Source organism: Aythya fuligula, chromosome 10, assembly GCF_009819795.1.
Source record: "Aythya fuligula isolate bAytFul2 chromosome 10, bAytFul2.pri, whole genome shotgun sequence".
In the NCBI taxonomy this organism is placed as follows: Eukaryota; Metazoa; Chordata; class Aves; order Anseriformes; family Anatidae; genus Aythya; species Aythya fuligula.
Window position 1 is genome coordinate 16954242 of NC_045568.1, and position 18676 is coordinate 16972917.

Genomic DNA, 18676 nt, shown 5'->3' on the forward strand with positions numbered 1-18676 from the left:
GAACTTAAAACTTTTACCTATTTTTCCCCTGCACTCTCAAACAGCCATTCCCAGGTTTTGTCCACACTGGTACCTAAAAGTGCTCTAAAAAAGCCTTTTTGTACAGGCTGGACAGAACCTAATTATCACCAGGTATCGCCATACAGTAACTGTACCCCCAAAAAGAAAAAACACCAAGGAGCAATCAGCAGAACCCCTACCTTTCAAGGGGCTAAAATCAAAGGACAGATGGACACGGAGGGGAAGGGACTGACCTGAGGGCACGCAGTAGCTGAGGAGCAGAGAGATTTCAAGCAAGGGATCCCAGAGCAGCCTTTATCTAACAGACTGATGCTGTACAACTGACAGTCTCTTGGACAATTCCCTCAGAGCCTGGGATTATTTTCCATCATAATATAATGTTATTTGCCATCTGGTTCCCCGATTAGCCATCGCTATAATGGGATCCAGCCCTGGGCTATCAAGGAGTTTGGACAGCCTTTGACTTGACACAGACCCGTACAGCAACACACATCACTCACACAGGACCAGGGCTCTCTCCTCTCTCTGACAATATTGTGATTTTGGAACAATCCTTCAGCCTCCCAGGCTGGCAAACAGGGGGCTCTGTTGTAGCCCTGCTTTAACAGCAACTTCCAATTTCAAAACTAAACGGGGAAGAGTGGCTGTAAAAAGGTTCACCTGCAAAACCTGGAATTTCAGCGCAGGTTTTGGTAAGTAGGCGCAGCCCTGGGAGCCAGGTCAGCGAAGACTCCTGTGGTTGTGTTGAAGATGGAAGGTGTTCCTGGATGTGTCCCACGTGGGAATAAGGTCACTAGCACGAGGTTAAGTAGATGGATGCAATTCAGATAATGAAATCTGAGTCTTCGGCATTTTAGATGTAAATAAGTTTGAACAGAACAGAGGGTGCAGCTCTAGGGAAGGGACGAAACTGATATTTTTCAATTAGAGTTTGCACAGGGACCAATCATTTCAACCAGGAGACAGCCTCACCCCCTCACGCAGCTCTCCAAAAGGCCACCGGCTTATCTAAACAGTGCGTTTGGTCCAGTGGATTGGGGTGGCTTTGTCACCCTGACAGACGTCGGAATAATAAAAGGTTGGAGCAGATGCCCAGCCCAGTGAGCGTGCAGCAGGAATCCAGCAATATCTCCACAGCTAGTAAAAAAAACAACTCTTGCCTTCAGTGTCCACAGGCAGAGTTCAGCCCCTGGTTCAGACAGGAGCTCAAGTCTTTGCCTGCACTGAAACGGGCTCATGAATGTGATAAAATCACAAGGCTTGGTGATGAATAGAGCAGCGAGCCCTCATTAGACACAGCATCAACACGGGAACTGTCAGAGATACCCGTCTGAAAGCCCGATGAAAACGCAGAACAATGACGATAGCCAGACGAGCACTAACTGTGCTAAGCAAGTCTTTAGGCTGTTTAAAGGATATTTTTTTAAAGCAACACAGGAGCTGTCATCTTTAACTCCTGAGAGCCAGAGCAAGAAATGAAAATTGATGGTTTCTTCAGTCTTTAATTTCTGGAGGTTACGTGCCCTCTGACAACATTTCACGTGAAGATTTGAGAATTGAGTTATTCAAGAACCTCTTCCCTCAAGCCAACCTCTTAAAAAGTTGTATTAAGCCAAGATACCCCCCAAAATCCACACTATGCCTGAATAGCCTCGAGACAGCTACAATATTGAATATAATTACCTGTGATTTCTGAGAGGTGATTAAAAAAAAAGCTGAAAGGGTGCAATTAGAGGGAAAAGGAAGGAACCAAACGTCTCCAAGAACGTTGTCAAATTGCGGATGGCAATTAGCTGGGTGTGGACCCAGAACAAGTGAACAAAGCCACGCCAGCTCCCATGCCCTCACCCAGCACTGCAGCAGCAGCTTCCCACCAGGGCCCCGGTGCCCACAGATGTGTCCCGAGCACCCAAAGGTGCAAGGTCAGGTCCCCGCAGAGCTAAAAGCTTCGTGTCTTTCCTGAGCTCAAGGCTTCCATGGGAGCAGAGATGGCAGCAAGGTGGCCTCTGCTGGGCCACACTCAACCTGTTACACCACAAAACGAGAGCAGCCCTGGAGGAAGTAGGTCAGGCAAGCTCAGCAACTCGCTCTGAGCAGCAATTACACCGAGAAGGCACAAGGCAGTGAGCAAACAACCTCCGACCTGAGAGCGACACTGCCAGGGGCTGCTCTGACACCAGGCGTTTGCAGCCACCTCTCCATCCCCCGTGGGTTATCTGCAGTCCCTGCTGCCCCACAGAGCGCCCCATCGCAGTCCTGCTCCCTCCTGGATCTGAAGCCCCAAACCTTGCTGGTCCCCTGGATGCTGCAGCTCTTCCCTGCAGGAACTGCCCAGCTCAGCGCCTCAGGCCGTGCCAGCCAAAAAAATCTGTCACTGCTGCCCGGTGTCACTTCGCAGGGAGCGAAAGCTTCAGGTTTCTGTTACACCCTTTATTTCACTGTGGTTGCCAGTCATCCTCACCCCATCTCCTTTGTGTTTTGTACCTTAGCCAACACCGACATGAACCCCTGGGGACAGTGACACTGTCTAGGGGTAACTCAGAGACTTCTCGATGCAGTTCAGCACAACAGGGCCCCAGTCATCTGGTGCTGCTTTTTCTTCCCCCCCTGCATGAATACAATGTAAAAGGAAAAAGCAAAGAACAGGGAAGAACACACAAAGTCTTCCCTGTGAGCCAGGATATACATTAAGCCTGGTGATTCTTGCCAGATAATCACAGGCTTTCTCTTTCCTGCTGCAACACCACGGCGAGATACCCAGCACCTGAACGCCAGAACAGGCTGGGGTGGCACAGCATCTTCACCCGTGGCCAGAAGATCGAAGGTGCAGACCTCTCCATCACAGTTAATGCCGGCAGTTTGGCTCAGAAGGAGGTGACCATGTCAAGAGGTGTGAGTTATGAAGCTTTGGCTGACAACTAAATCCTCACGTGCAACGGGCCGGCCCAGATACACCTGGGACACGGCTCCACCTCCCCATCGAGAGCCTCAACAGGGCTGGGGCACCATCGCCTCTTACAGCAGGCAGCCTCAGACCAGCACAGAGCCTCTGCAAGCAGCTGCGGAGTCCTTTGACTACACCCACACCGTGGCCAAGACCTCCCCAAGCCACCAGTGTGACCCAGTAGGAGGTCTCACAGGGTATTGGTGAGTATGGGGCTCCTGGGGAGATCCACCAGTTCCCAGAAGTTTGGGGTTCTGCCTCCTGCCAAAAGACAAGTCTGCCACACTGCGTTCACAGGCATAGCTCTGCTGCATCCCTCGCCTCTGCTCACACACCACCAGGGGCTCAGGGCATGGAGGTGGCCCCCAGCACCCACGGGAGCAAATAACAACAGCCCCCAGGGTGGAGAAGAGGATAGCTGGTCCTGCCGAACCTCATCCTGGGCTTCACGTGGGCCATCTCCAGGAGCAGGATGACAAACCCAGGCAACAGACAGAGCGTATTTTAATAGGGTTGGCTAGGATCAGGCTATACCGTGTTACAGCCTGCATGGGAACGCTCCCCGGTCCCTCGAGATGGGGGAGAATTAGGAAATATCTGCTATAAACCTTTCGAGAGCTCTCTAATATACAACCACTCTGCTCTCCGCGAGCTGGAAGCCAGCCAGGCTTTATGCTCACACCAGGGGGCTGTTTCAGCAGCTCCTCTTGGTAAGCACTGGTCTTCTGGCTGCCAAGGGCTCACAAGCATCGCAGCTCACGAAGCTATCACGGTTACAGACTCCACCAAAAACTTTCATTTCCTTTAGCTTTTTCTTTCTTTTTTTAAAGCAACTCTCGCACGTCCTTGAAACGAACGGGAAATTAAATAAATAAATCCCCCAACACACACACATAGGGAGAGGAAAAGGGGAACACGGCCAACTTGACCAAGCTCTTAGTTTACAGAACATATTTTAAGGACTGGCAAGGAGTCAACCGTATGGCTGCGGAGCTATAAGGAGGTTAGCTCTAATGCACAATAAACTTGACAGTGCTTCGCTAGCCAAGTAGGGTGTTAGTTTTCCAAACTTGGCTGTTTTGAAAGAAAAGACAAATTTATCTTTCCAAATTTATCATCAACATGTGCTTGACCGGCTCCTACCCACTTCCTTTAAGGGTGTCCCGGCCATGGCTGGGCCCTGTGCAGTAACATACCAAACGTGTTACAAAGCTCTCCTGTCCCTGCGCAAACATCACTTCTGATACCCATTTCACCTGAAACCAAGCGCTGGACTTTCCCTGTTTAAACTCCAGCTGTACAGAAGATTTCAGAGATCACTGTAAATCTAAACCCAGCTTCTTAAATTCAGTGACAGGAAAGCAAGCCTGTAAATTGAGGTTGTCACCACTGAAGGTTTTCAGGCAGCGGCTCTCAAAGCCTTAAAAAAAAAGAGAGGCATGGAAGAAAAGAGAGCCCAGATGAACAGAAAGCACCCTCACTGCAGTTTCCCAAACACATGTGGATAACCAAGCTTATAACCAAGTCAGAGAGGCCCTTCTGCAGCCCTGGAGATGAAAGCTTCAGCAGCTCCCAGCTCGTGCTCAGCGGCCCGTGGTGTTCCTGGCAGCAGACGCGGCTTCTGCAAGCTCCAACCCAGAGAGCGCCGATGCTGGAGCGCAGGAGCCAGCCAGCTGGCCCGGCCACACAGAACCACGATGGCCACAGGACTGCAGTGGAGCGGGGAAGAAATGGGCAGCTCGACATGAAAGCAGGGCAGGGCGAGAGAGCTGGCAGCACTCGTTGCACAGGCTGGAGGCCAAGACGCGTGCACGCAGCAGCGATGAGGAAACGCCGGGCGCTCTCACGAGCGGAACGGTGAATGTTGCGCTCGGCTTCGTAAGCGGTGAGACACGGGGAGGGCAAGGCCAGCAAAGCTGGAGTGTGTTGGCAAATCCAACAGAGGAAGTTTATTTTCCAGGTGTGTGAAGCGGTGTTGCATTACACCGTGCAACAGAAGGAAAGTGCCGACGCAGAGGTGGGTTAAGACGGAGCACGTGTGGGGTACTTCGCAGCGCAGCGCCGAGCAGTTCTCTTTGCTCCGGGTGCAGAGCTCCAGTACTAGCAAAACATGATCTACAAAAAGAGAAAAGAGCCCCAGTCCTCAGTGCTTAGGGCAAAGGGGTCTCCTTGGCTGCCCAGCTGTTTGCAGGGGATGAGGGCAAGGCAACGGGAACAGGCAGAGAACGAGGTGGGCTGTACAGGATGGCACAGGGCAGCAGAGGCACAAAGGAGCTCTGATAGAAGAGCTCGGAGGTGGGTGAGTGGGTGAGGAGCAGAAAGAAATATATTTCTGGCAGCAGAGATTTTATTGTCTACGTTGTCTCTCCCTTGCCAAAGTGACTACAGAATTTGTGAAATGTGCAAGCCCCAGATTCTTCAAACCCTTGTTAGGGAAGTGTGGTAGCCAACTTGCAGAAAGGAGCGAAAAGGATTGCAGGAATCTGGAGGTGAAAGGTGAAGAAGAACAAGAGAGTGGCTGTTCACTGAAGATCACTAAGTCAGCCTTCTCCAGCTTCAAAACTTTAATTCAGCTTTTTATTCCATTATATAAGATATAAATTCTGTAAACTATATTAGCATAATAAATATATATCATATGCTATCATTTTTGTTCCTGAATTTTCATTCAGCCCCAAGCAAAACCTCTCTGGAGTAATGCGGGGCAGGACAGTCAACACACACTGCCCAGCAGCCTGGACCCAGCAATGCTGGACATCATGAGGACTTTGGAAGTGGCTTTGTGAAGGTAAAAAACACGACGGGCTTTTAAGCAATCTTATTACTGCAGGCCTTCCCACACCCCAGTATTGCAGCAGCTCTCCTTCCAGCACATTCCCGACCCACACAGAGCAGAGGTTTCAAGCAAGGATGGAGGCTAGGACACAGCCCTGGTACTGCGCTCTCCAGCACACCCCTGCGCATTGAGGAGCACGGCAGAGCACACAGACTGGGCAGGGGGTGCCACTTTTTGGTGCATTGGGGTTTCCTCACTCTGAATGCAGCAAGGAGGGAAAAAAAAAGCAAAGCTGGGGCAGGTCTGAACTGCCCAAGCTGGATCAACGACTGCGCAGTGCCAGGGAACATTCCTCGCCATCATTAGCGAGCACCAGCCACTTGCTTCAGTGTAGTGAGGGATCTGCATGCAGGGAGCTGATGCTGCGCCCCGCAGCAGTGACCAAGGAGGCTGCAGCACCGCGCCAGCACGCACACTGCAGTCGGGGTGCTTTGTGCCTCCTTTTGTCCGAATCCCATGGGCTTAAACACAAGAATCTGTCCCATGTGCACATCACGCCGCTTGAACTCTAGAGCGACCTTAAGCTTACCGTGTGGGGTAGAAAAATATTTGAAAGAGAATTAATTCGAAGGTTAAAAGCCACTGAACCAAGCAAACATCTTGAAAGTAAATAAGCTTTAAATAAACAGGTTGAGTCCTACCCACTTTCCCACCCACCTGTGTTCCCATTGCTACACATCCCTCCCCGTGCATGTTGGCCATCTCGGTGTATGTACCATGTTCCACACCAGCTGAGGTGCCAGGCAGAGTGCTGCTGGCACGCAAGGACCACGGTGGCACAAGCTGACATGACACACAGAGCGCAGCGGGGATGAGTTAAGAGCCCAAGAGAAACACGGAGAGCTCTGGCCCTGCAGCGTTGGGTGTGCAGGGGGAGAAGGGCTCCCCTCTGGAGTTTGTGCAATGCAGGAGAACAAACTGAGCTCAGAGCTGCAGCACCTCACACCAGCTGCAGTTTCACAGAGCACATCCCAAGGTGGAGGGGATGCAGGCAGCAGCAAGGGGTCTTGTCCCCTTCCCACCAGAGGAAACGGCGGGGACAGGGCACACGCAGTCACCACCTCTGAGGCTGTCCCTGCCCAAAACCATCACTGGAAGCAGCTGGGAGGAGGCACGCTGCTGGGGACAGCTGGCACTTGCGTTGCTGCTGGTTAGAGCACACTCCCGGAGAGCAACGGGGGAAAATCAAGCAGCCTTCATGCAAACCTCCCTGCTCCCGAAGCCCCGAACTGGACGGGGTGATGCAGCCTGCTTATTGCAGCACTCCGCGCGTGATCAGCGCTTCCCAGCTATCAACACCTCGTTTCAATAAGACCAAGTTGTGCTGTTTGAATAATATTTATCTGGGCCAGAAGTGACTCTCTATTGGCTTGATGACATATTTATGCCTATGATCAGTGAGGGCGTTTTTCATGCTTCCCTTTTTACTTCTCTTATGCTTTATGCATCTACATAAAAGCACCACTTGCACCCGAATGTTTTGATGTGCACCTAGTATTTATTCCAATAGCAGACTGCTTCTTGGGGCAGGGGTATTTTCCCCATACCAGGACTAAAACCAGTCCCATTTTCCAATTCCAAAATTTGTTTTCTTTCCTAACTGCTCCAGTGTTCCCTGGAAGGCTCATTACAGGTTGCCAAGATCCTTCATTTAAAATGGCAAATATGCCAAATGGAGATTTGCTTTTAATGAAACGTAACTAGTGAGGCCCCAAGTTTTTCAAACGTTCTTTAAAACTTGAATATTTTGTGAAAAGGTGCAAGTTTCCTCCACTCTTCCAGAAATCAATTCCTGCACAAACCACAGTCACAACGTCGCCATTAACTGCTTTTTGTGAAAGCTTTCTGATCCTACCATAAAATAATGAACATTGGATACAGAATGAGAGTTCTCTAAAATAGGAAACATAATAAAGGTGAAAACTTTGGCCTGCTATGCTGAGCTTACACGTAACACTAAATGATTGTTTTCCAAGAAAAGGTTGTAAGAACAGAGTGACCCTTGGACTAATTTAACCACGATCTGCAACTAAGGTACAAAATCATGAAACTAGGAACCAGAGCATAGGATCTTCCTCACCTTCCTCCTTAAACATTTACCACGCAGCATGTAGAGGGATATGTCACTCCGGGACAGAGCCTACCTGCAAAGCTACAACCCAGATTTCAAACAACTTAAAAGCTTTCGAGTATTTGAGACATTTCAGTGTGGTGAGCACACAGCAGGGTTGTGAAAACACGACCAAGAAGCCATCATTATCCTTATCCATTTGCTTGCAGCATCAGTGTTTAAGTGGAGGAGGAGAGAACGCATGCTGAGATTTTTATGTCGGTAAGATCTAGAAATAGGATGGCGCTCTCAGCAAGTCTGCAGAACCATCCAAGTGGTGTGGGGAGCAATAGAAGGGGATGCACAACAAGGAGCTCCACAGGATGCCCAGCCTTACCTTGTGCACACAGGACTTGGCGTTCAGGAAGAACAGCTCCACCGTCGTTTTGTCCTTGAGAAAGGAAATGCTTTCAATGTAGAACCTGACAAAAAAAATAAAAAATAGAGCAAAGTTACTTTCTTGAATAGGTTTCATCTTCCTCCCAAATCATTTGATTTCCTCAGCTTTATGCTCTCCAGCAATAAAACGGTACAGAGGAACTACAAGCTACTGCACTTCATTTCCTGCCTATTAGGAGGGAACAAGCAGAAAATTGTGGGTCAACAGCATGAAGGGAACAAAAAACTCCTTTTGTTCAACACATCACAGGTAGCTGACGACTTCTAATCTCATTTGCAAACCCTGTCGAGGTTTAAAGCAGCAAACCCCATCCCTCCTATGCAGGCAAAACCACAGAAATGGAAAAGGTAACTTAAAACTGGGTGTTACAGGTTGGGGAAACAGCCTCATGGAAATGGAAAAATGGAAAGCCAGCACCCCACAAAGCAGTAGCTAATCCCACTGCAACCCACCAGCCTCTGACATTTGTGCACAACTTGCCACCAGAACAGATTTACGGTATACAGTTCACATAGAAACAAACAAGCGACGTGATGCAGAGGCACAACCAAATAAAGCAATTCCATTACTGGCTGCTCTGGCCCAGCCAAGGTTGGCAGATGTGTCCTGATTTGTGTTATACATGTTATACAGCTATGCCAAACATGATGCACACAGCTGGCACTCTGCAAGCCACACACAACTTGTCTGCACACCTCTGACTCACTCAGGGCATCAAACTAAGCAGTGCTGAGACACAGAGATGCAGAGAAAACACGTCTCTAATTTGAGGAGCACGGAACTGCCAAGTCAGTTTAAGGAGACAAATTTGTGGGAACATTGTCCTGTCAATCCTTCTTTAGCTTTTTTTAAATCCTTTTAGGATTTAAAAGCAGAATGCCTGTGCTTCATTATCATCACAGATTGGATCCAGACTCTCCCGCATGATGCCAGAAGAAGGTGCACTTCTGTTTGCAGCCAAAGGGCTGGGGCAACCACCACCACCCCAGCAGCACAGCCCCCAGCAGGGCTTCTCAGCTTCCAGCCTGTGATACTGGAGGCCAGGAGGGCTAACACAGACCACACAGCCTGCCACGCTCAGAGACGATCCCTTGCTTTGCACCTGCAGTTTCTTTCAGCCCAGACCATCAGTCATAGCTTACTGCTGCCCTCATAAGCAGGGCAGCGTCTCCTGCTCTGAAAAGGAGCAGCACCCAGTCAGAGCTGTTAGAGCAGGAGATGGTGGGAGCCCCTGAGTTAGGGGAAGCACTCCTGGGCAGATCTGGGTCCTTCACTTCTTCCGTGGCACAAGCTGAATGCTCTTATCAGTGCAGTGCAGATGGAGAACACCAGAGCAAAGAGATAAGGATGTTCGTGGGACAACAGGCATGTTTCAAAACAAAATACAGCATTCTCCTTTTATTTCTGATGCTGTCAGCATCCTTTAAACTAGAAGGATATTTTTCTAAGTCCTAAACCTGCATCGTACAGCTCTTCAGCAGCTGAGTGCACCATATGAAAGATTTACATGACTGGATTGAGTTTATGCAAGCATAAGAATTGGTATCCCCTCTCCAGTCCATGCCCACTCACTCAGACCAAGGGCTGCCCTGCAGCTGCATCCAGCAGGGTCACCTTGTGCACGGCCAGAGGTGTGCTGGTGCTCGCTGCCCATCACCTGCACACCGCCTGTCCCTCCCATCCCTGCTGTGCTTCTCCATCCCAGCCTCCAACTGTGCATTTCAGCTGCTCTCATGGGAGTTTGACTAAAGAATAGACTCTGACAAGGCACATGTGCTCACACGAGATAAGCGTCTGAGCCAACCACCCAAGGCCTGTGCCACTGAGCAAAGGCCTGGAGTCATTTATGCAAAGAGTTGTGACAAAATGCAGTGCTGCACATTTTGAATCTGTTGGAATATCTATTTTTTAACCGTAAGATAGTTTTTACATTGCTAATTCTTCCTGTATCTTCCTCCTGCTCTGCACAGGCTTCCTGCTCACTGCTCTCTTCCTTGGCTCCCAATTGCTTCTTTTGGATCTCATCACCCTGGAGCAGTTAAGTTTAAAATTAGCTTTTAGAAGTTGATCTTCCCAGGCCCATTCTTCACGCATTAACTCTTGCCGAGGTCTCTACACACCCTGTCCTGCAGAGGAACATCTTGCAATGGAGAGGGCAAAATTGGACATCACAAGGCAACGACATCAGCTCCAACCACAGAACTGCCAGGAGGTGACAGCTCAGGTGTGAGGTCATGGTAGCCCCCAGTGGGTAGGAGGCATAGAAAGGACCGTGTCCAGTCATATATTTTAGTTTTGTAGGTCCTCAAACAGCGAATACTTTGAGGAGACCATCAACCCTTTTAAAATGTTTTTTTTTTTTTCCCTCCCTTTCCTGAAAAAAGTGGAGAAGGGGGGAGGAAGAGAAGCACTTAACTCCATCACAAATAAGTACATATTCAGCAAAAACAGAGTGCCACTTGGTGGAACCCTTCTCTCCGTGTCTAGAGTGCAGAGGACGTGGCAGGGCAATGGTGCCAACTGACCGAACTGCACAACAGGCTCTGCTTTGGAAGTGCTTCAGGTAATTAAGCACACAAGGCATAAATCTTGATAGGGAAAGTGAATGAGGTCAGTCTGCTCTCATTTTCCTCACAGACTAAAGAAAACAAAAATATAAACTCTAACAACACTAAGAATATGACGTTTGGTCTTTTCTGCCAGCACAGCTCTGTCTGTTACAGGCCTGAAAAAAACACATCCTAACCAGCAGAGCTTTGCCAGCAAAAGTCCTAAAGTAATGCAATTACTTTGACCAAAATCATCCCTTTGCCAGGGATTTTATTTTCTCCTGGGGACTGGTTGAAGCTGTGTGAGCAAAGAAGCCATCAGCAATCCCTTTCAAGTGCTGACAAACCTTAAGTAAACATAAGAACATGAAAAAGTGTGATTGTTTAAACAAACTGCATCAAAATATAGCACTATTAAAGACAAGTCAGACAAATAAAAGATTTTAAAAGGGGGTGATTTAAACAAACAAAAAGGAACAATGTGCTAGTACCAGTTTAAAAAGTAGCAGGTTCCAAACTACCTGATTTCATAGCTAAACACAAAAGAATGCAGCACTTACCTAGGACTTAGTCACCCTTTAAAAATAACGTATTGGTTTGACATTTATTTCCTATATCACTAATCCATTCCTTTAAACAAAAACCGCTGGAGATAAATGAACCAAGTGGGTACTGTTTTCTCTCTGGAAACAATTACTCACCTAACAGCAAAATACAAAGTTGCTGGACCTGGTTTCTTGGGCAAGTCATGATCCAGGACTCTGTGGTCCAGCTGCAGCCAGACGCTCTGACCTCTGCAGAAACAGATTGAGGGGATGGTTACAAGTAGGAAGGGAAACGTGGAAATGTGGTCTTTTCAGTGCATGTTTACTCCAAGCATTACTTTAAAAAAATTGCAAAATTTAGCTCTGAAGCAGGCAAACAGTTCAAATTCCTTCCTCTTTCCCTAACTTCAGATGTTGACATAATTCACTTTTGAACATTACAACTGTAAAGAGTGTTTTCTATTTTCAGTTGTAGCACAAAAGCCATAATATGATGTCCAGAAAAAGAAGCAGACCCTTCTTTGCTATAAATGGGGCGACTTCCATTGACTCCTCGTGCACAGCAGGGGGATCTGATCTGTAGCAAAGGGTGGCAGTTTGCATGCCTCTAAAATTGGCCTCTTCAAATTGAAAAAAAAAAAGAAAAGAAAAGAAAAAGAAATTGGAAACAAAATAAAAATAAATAAATAAAAAATAATATAAATAAAAATAATAAATTAAATCCCTTAAGTCCCAGTAACCTCCCTCATGACCCTGAAGCCTCAGAGCAGCCCAAGAGCCTGCTGCTGCCCCCAAATGTTGGGTCTGCCCAGCCACGGAGCATGGGTGCCCTCCAGAGGCCACACGCTCATTCCAAGCCCTGTGCACCCAAGGGAGCCTCTGGAGTCCCACAGGTGGTTTTGGGGATGCCAACAGCTCTTAGCTAATCCACTGGCAGCACTTTAAAGGAGCTCGCCACGAGGGAGCGCCAGCAACCAAAGACCTCCAGCAGAACTTTGAGGCAGCTCTTGAAAAAGCCGTGTGTGAACAGCAGTCTGAAGGGATTTATAGAAGAGCTGGAAGGTGTCTTGAAGAGATGAAAAGACAAGGATGTGGCAAAAATACTCAAGATGAGAGCAACTTAATAATATCCTGCCGCAGTAAGGGGTCCAGAGACGAGTGGCTACTACAACCCCTGTAAGCCCCAGCAGCCAGTGCTGCCTCTTCAGGGTGACCCCAAACTCAGCTCAATGTGGTCTGTAGGTAGAAGCTCCCATGAAAAACACCATAAAAGTGGCAGCAGAGAGAGCAACAGGGACTAGTATTATTCTCGTTGGACAAGATAAGGTTTATTTAGGGGCGATATTTATGCACAACTCCGTTTCTCCCTCTACCTTCAGCTGTTTTGCGCTTTCAGGGAGCTGTCAGGTAACACTGCTGAAGATGCCAGCCCTTGGGGAGCTGACACCCTGCTGGGCTGCACCCTGCACACCTGGGAAAGCATTTTGGGGCAATTCTGAGAGATCTATCTAAACAACAGCAAAGATTTCCATCAACCCAGCTGCCTCCATCCAGCAGCAGAAGCAGGTTTCTGGCTGCAGCACTTTGCCCACCCCAGGCAGCTACCATGGAAGCTGTCAGGGGGTGCAGCACAGCTCAGGAAGGGAGAGTTGGGCATTTACAACATCTGCTGCTTTTGTAGTTCTTTTTGGCAGGCTGTAGAATAGGTTGGATATCTAAAAGCAATAGGCAAGCAAAAGGAAAAATTGTTTACAGGAAGCCTACCTTCATATTTCACAGTTCAGGACATTTGGGTTTAAACAACTCGTTGATAATGCATTGAGACTAATGTGGAAAGCAATACAAGCTATTTGTTTCAAAAATAAACCCAAATCCTTTTTGTTATTATTAAAAGTGCAGAGTGGGGAAGTTGGGGGCGTTCACATGGGAAATTATTTCTGAATCAGCTTTTTCATCTTGTAAGATGAGCGTGAAAAGTGAAAGTGTCAGGCAGGGATTTTACAAGTGTTTTCCATTTTATGCCAGCCAAATATTTTCCAATTTTTTTTTTCCCTGTTTAGTACCTTCCTCTTTCATCATCCAAACAGCACAAGCAAAAGGGAGGAAAATCTTTCTTCAAAAAGGCATTTTCCATCACACTGAGCTGCCACAGTGTCTGGGATAGGTTTCACTTTGCAATAAACCACAGCTCTTTAAAATGAATTAGCATACTTACGTATCATCTATAAAAGTTATCCCAAAATATTCCTTTTCTTTCAGGTTGAAGTGTGAGGCCACTAGGTCCAGTAACTCGCGAGACAAAAGCTTGGGCTGTTGAAAGATTCAAGACCATTTTATTCATTTCAGTTCAGACCTTTCATTTAAATAATCTTCTCTGCAAACACTGACACAACTGCAGACGGCATGTTGAAAGCATGCCCATTAATTCCACTTCTCTTATTTGCTAGATCTAGTAAGAGATGCAACATCTTTCTTCAAACAGCATTCACAGCTCAGCCCTGACTGGCACTCCTTAAAAAAAAAAAAAAAGGCATGGAAATCTGGCAAAAAACTACTGCAAATACTAACAAACTCCATACAAACACTAGTGCAAAAAACTATTACTTTTAATCAATTACAGGACAAATTAGGAGCACAGAGAGGAAGGTGACAAAGCATTTATAGAGGTCTGGGTGACTTGGGAGCTTAAATCTCCACTTTAACAACTGAACTGGTGGGACTTCAGAGCCCCAACACAACTTTTTCAGTGGAACTTCTGCACGGCTTTAAGACTTGGTCACCGTTTTGGTGACACCCCCAGCTCCCTGCAGTGGCAGGGTTACATGGGGACTATCAGAGCAGAATAAAAATCAGTTTTCCCCAGGCATGGCCACACCACTAGTGCCCAAAGCAGAGGGATCTTTACCTGAACCAGCAGCTCCAAGTTCCTGTCATCGAGGAGATGCACCTGGCAGTGCCGGCCCTCTGTCATCTGCAAAGACAGCAACACAGCACCGTCAGAAACAGGAGGATCTGTGACCTCGCTGCTTTGCACAGGGCCACGTGAGGCTAGGACAGCATACAACAAGCCTGTAACCAGCACTGATCAGGAAACCAACACTGTGCTGGAGCTCAGCGACCTTCTATGAGGACTTTCTGCTCCAGTGACAAGTGCAGATGACCAAGGACTGAAGAATCCTCCATCCATCCAACCCTGCAGATGGATCAGCCTCAATTTGGTGTGCTGACCGGGACCTGGTCTCCAAATTGGAAGGAGTCTCCAACAGCACATTATTGCTCTCCCATAAATAACTTCTCATAAGAAGTAGAAGCTGCTGCTTCCCCAGGATGCTTCCATACGTGCATGTACAGGTCAAGAGAGATGCTTGAACTGCATTAAGCACAGGACGAGGCGTGCAGCCTCTGCTGTTATGCCTGGACTGCTTTGGTTCCCACTTCGTGTCACATTTATCCCTTGCAATCAACATCTCTCTCCTCTTCACAGGAGAAGAATTCAGAAATAGCTGCACATTATTCTGCCCTTTTAATATCTGCCCTTTGAAATATAATACATTTCCACAAAGGCTTTTACATTATTCAAACTCTGTTCTAATTACGGGCTCCGGCCAGCGCAGGCAGAGGACCAGCTGCACGGCTCTGGGGGTGAGAGCTGCTAAAGGAAACCTGGCTTTTGTATTTCTTCTCACAGCCTTAGTGACTCGTGTTCCTGACAGCACCAGCTCCTCGCAGACTGTAAATCCTGAGCTCTGAGCAGAGGCTGAGGATTGCTCAGATGGGGGCTCCCCATGGGATTAGGCAGCAAGACGCAGCGGTTCCTGCCCTGTGATGGCGACAAGGACGGGGCTCTGCTGCAGGAGCCAGCCCCGGACTGCTGCACACCCAAAACTTGTAAAGACTTAAAAATAAATAAATAATGAAAATAAAGCCTTCCCTCACCCAATTCCAGTACAATTGAAGAGATTTCCCCTCTCCCCAGCACTGGCCCGTTTCAGTGCGCTGCTGCATGCAGCAAGGGCTGCAGCACACTGCCTCTGCTGTAACCAGCCAGCCCCTCTCAGCCGTAAGAGGCTGAATTAACAAAGGTTTATTGTTTGAACTAATTGAGCTCATTTTGAGCAAAACCCATGAGGGAGCCTCTTCCCAAGCAGCATTACAAAAAGATTGGAGATGAATGTCTGCAGGCACAGCTCTGTCTTGTGTGGGAAGATGGAGCGAGCTTGCTGGTATCAGTGCCACAGGTGCTCCTTACTAAAAAATTACTAAAAAATAGGGATAGACATATCCCTATAGACATATCCCCCAACAGACATTACTAAAAAATAGGGATATTTATAGATAGCACCGCATTGTTCACCAAAACAGCAACACTCATAAAAGGACCACTAACAGAGAAAGTCTAATTGGAGAAAATACTTCTCTTTGACTTTCTTGTTCTGCTGTCAGTGTGAATTCACACAGAAGGGCCAGATGAAGGGTGACCTCAGGCAGCGTGTGCATGCAGGGGTGCAGACCTGAGGCTGCACCACCACGGAGACACCAGCGACAGTCCTATACGAACCACAGCTGCACCCCTGCAAGGAAACACTCCCAGCTTCCTCCTCCGGGGTTTGGAAACAAAACTGCAGCGTCCCCATGCTGGCTCCCAGTGAGCTCCACACGATTTATCCGCCTGCTGCACACGCTGTCTGATGTCTTTCAATCCATTACGATCCCATCACGGGTCCATTTGTTACCGAGAGCTGCAGGTTTGCCACTGCACGTGCATAAAGGAGCCGCACGCTGCCATCAGCTAATCATCTCATCAGCACACCCTTCAAGGTGCTGCACGTTTCTGGCTCTGACATACTGTCACCAATCTGCCCCTGTTGTGAAGTGTCAGATCCAATAGTGTTTTTAAATCATTCCCCATCTGTTGCTCTGAGATAGCAAAAGGGTTGCCATTATTTAACTTCGAGCTGCTTTAGCTTTTTACCCAGTGAAATCACATTAATCACTTCTGACTGTTTTAATTGCCTCAGTTGTCTATTGTTAAGGAAAAAAGGGTTTCTATTATAGCAAACACATACACAAAGCCTTGTGCTGAGGAGAGAGGAAGGTTGCCTGCAAGATTAAAACATAAAAGAAATACCAGCCACAACCTGTGCTCCTCCTATTCAGCCACCCAAGGTGATCACAATGTACCTTAAAAGTAATTAAACCTCACAACGCCCCTGATGATAGGCAAGATATAATTATCCCTGGTTTTATCGATGAGTAAATGTAAGGACACAGCTTAAGAGTCTGATTTTCAGAAGGGCTGAATATTCACAACTCTGCTTGGAGAAAACCACCACCTAAATCAGCTTCCCAGTGGACCAGCAAGCTGAACCAACCCACATTGCTGCTAGGTCCAAGGCAAAGGAGAGGAGAGAGCAGGGAGCTCAAGAGGAAAGCGAAGCCCCTCTTAGCAGTGGCCCACATCGTATACATAATGCAAAATTACACGCTTACCATGGGACTGGTTTTAAAACAAAATAGTATGTAGTATTCAAAGTCATCGTGGTAGCCTGCATGTAAAAACAAGCCCTAATTTTCTTCCAGCAGCCAATTAAAAAAACATGAAAAACCTCCAACTAATCCAACTCCTGAAATCTCCTCCTGAATCGGTGACTAACGTTTAATACCTGGGACTCCGGCAATCTCATCTTAAAACAACTCACACACAGCTGCTTCCCAGAATACTGGAAAGCTAAATCACAGAATCAAGGAACATCTCGAGTTGGAAGGGACATGCACGGACCATCGAGCACAGCTCCTGGCAATGCACAGGACCACCCAAAAAGCAGACCCCGTGGCTGGGAGCCGTGCCCTAACGCCTCGTGAACTCAGGGCTCGGGGCTGTGACCATGTCCCTGGGCAGCCTGTCCCAGTGCCCGACCACCTCTGGGTGCAGACCCTGTCCCTAACCCCCAGCCTGACCCTGCCCTGTCCCAGCTCCATGCCATCCCCTCGGGTCCTACCGTTGTCCCCAGAGAGCGCCTCAGCGCCTGCCCCTCCGCTCCCTGTGAGGGAGCTGCAGGCTGCCATGAGGCCTCCCCTCGGCCTGCTCTGCTCAGGGCTGAACAAACCCAGGGATCTCAGCACTCCCACATGCCTTGCCCTCCAGACCCCTCACCATCTTCATAGCCCTCCTTTGGATGCTCTGAAATGGTTTTATTTGTCTACGTGGGCACGCCTGATGGCTGGGTGCCTGTTAAGGTGTCTTCTCCACCAGTCTGCACTCCCCACGTTGCACCAGAGCCCCATCAAGGAGCACAGATCTGCTGGGGTGACTGCCAGCTTTGCTTGCAGGCTTCAAATCTTCAGCAGGGTTAACTAGGGAAGCCCAAACACCAACCCTCAGGCGCCTCTTGCAGACCCAAGGCTTTAGCAACCAGCACCGTGTTTCCTGCAGATGTGCAAGAGCTTGCTCCAAAAATCCCCACCCCATTCCCGATGGGGCAAAGTGCACTTCTCCTGCTTACCCTGTATTTACAGATACAACTGGAAGCAAATCACTCCCAGCCACCATCAGGGAGCAACACAAACCCATCCTGCATCAGGAACCTCACCCACGTGAGCGGTCATTTCCAAGCAGCAGCTCCCTCCTCGCATTTTCCAAGCTTTGTTCATAAGGGGGGCAGAACAGAAAGCTTCAGGGGCTATCAGAGCTGAGAGACCAGCTCAGAAGCACAGCACAAACCAGGTATCAGTGGTCTGCTCCTCTCCTGATGCCTGAAGAAAAGCTGGGGAGCTTCATAAGAAGCATCACGCTACCACAGTATCACAGGATATAAAGGATTTTGGCTCTGGAAGAGCGTCTTCAGCTCAGCAACCAGACACCCTGAGCTCCTGGAGCTGAAGGACTTGTTTTTAACTCCCCCAGTGACATGGGTGTGATTATTTCTCTGCAGCACGTCCATCTGCCTGGCCAGCTTCCTTGGGCTCTGGAGGAGCCTGGACCTGGTCCCCAGCTCTGCGGGTGCAGGGCTCCTCCTTGCCCAAGACCCAGTGCCCTGGAAGCCCCTCACAGACACGTTTTCATCTTTAATTCAGAACGCCTCGCTAATCTGAACAATATAATTGATTTTCTATTTAGCTGGACCAATCAATCATGAGCTGAGCACAGCTGTCTGGCTCAGTTAAGGGGCAGCACAAGCACCCTTGAGATATATATAGGCTCACATCTGTGTTTTCAGCTTATTCTCATTGATTTTGCATTGTCTGTGCAAATGAACAATTTGGTTATATTT

The 18676-nt window shown here is 48.3% G+C and overlaps 1 protein-coding gene across 1 annotated transcript in view; it reads right to left on the minus strand.

The window, feature by feature from the left end:
- FRMD4B (FERM domain containing 4B) overlaps nucleotides 1-14391 on the minus strand; it is a 57469-nt gene extending 43078 nt beyond the window's left edge. The window contains exons 1-4 of the mRNA XM_032194158.1: nucleotides 14311-14391; nucleotides 13621-13715; nucleotides 11562-11654; nucleotides 8249-8333 (exon numbers count right to left, since the gene is read on the minus strand). Of these exons, the coding sequence (XP_032050049.1) occupies nucleotides 8249-8333; nucleotides 11562-11654; nucleotides 13621-13715; nucleotides 14311-14376 (339 nt within the window). The 5' untranslated portion in view covers nucleotides 14377-14391. The remainder of the gene's footprint in view (nucleotides 1-8248; nucleotides 8334-11561; nucleotides 11655-13620; nucleotides 13716-14310) is intronic.
- Nucleotides 14392-18676: the final 4285 nt, after the last annotated feature.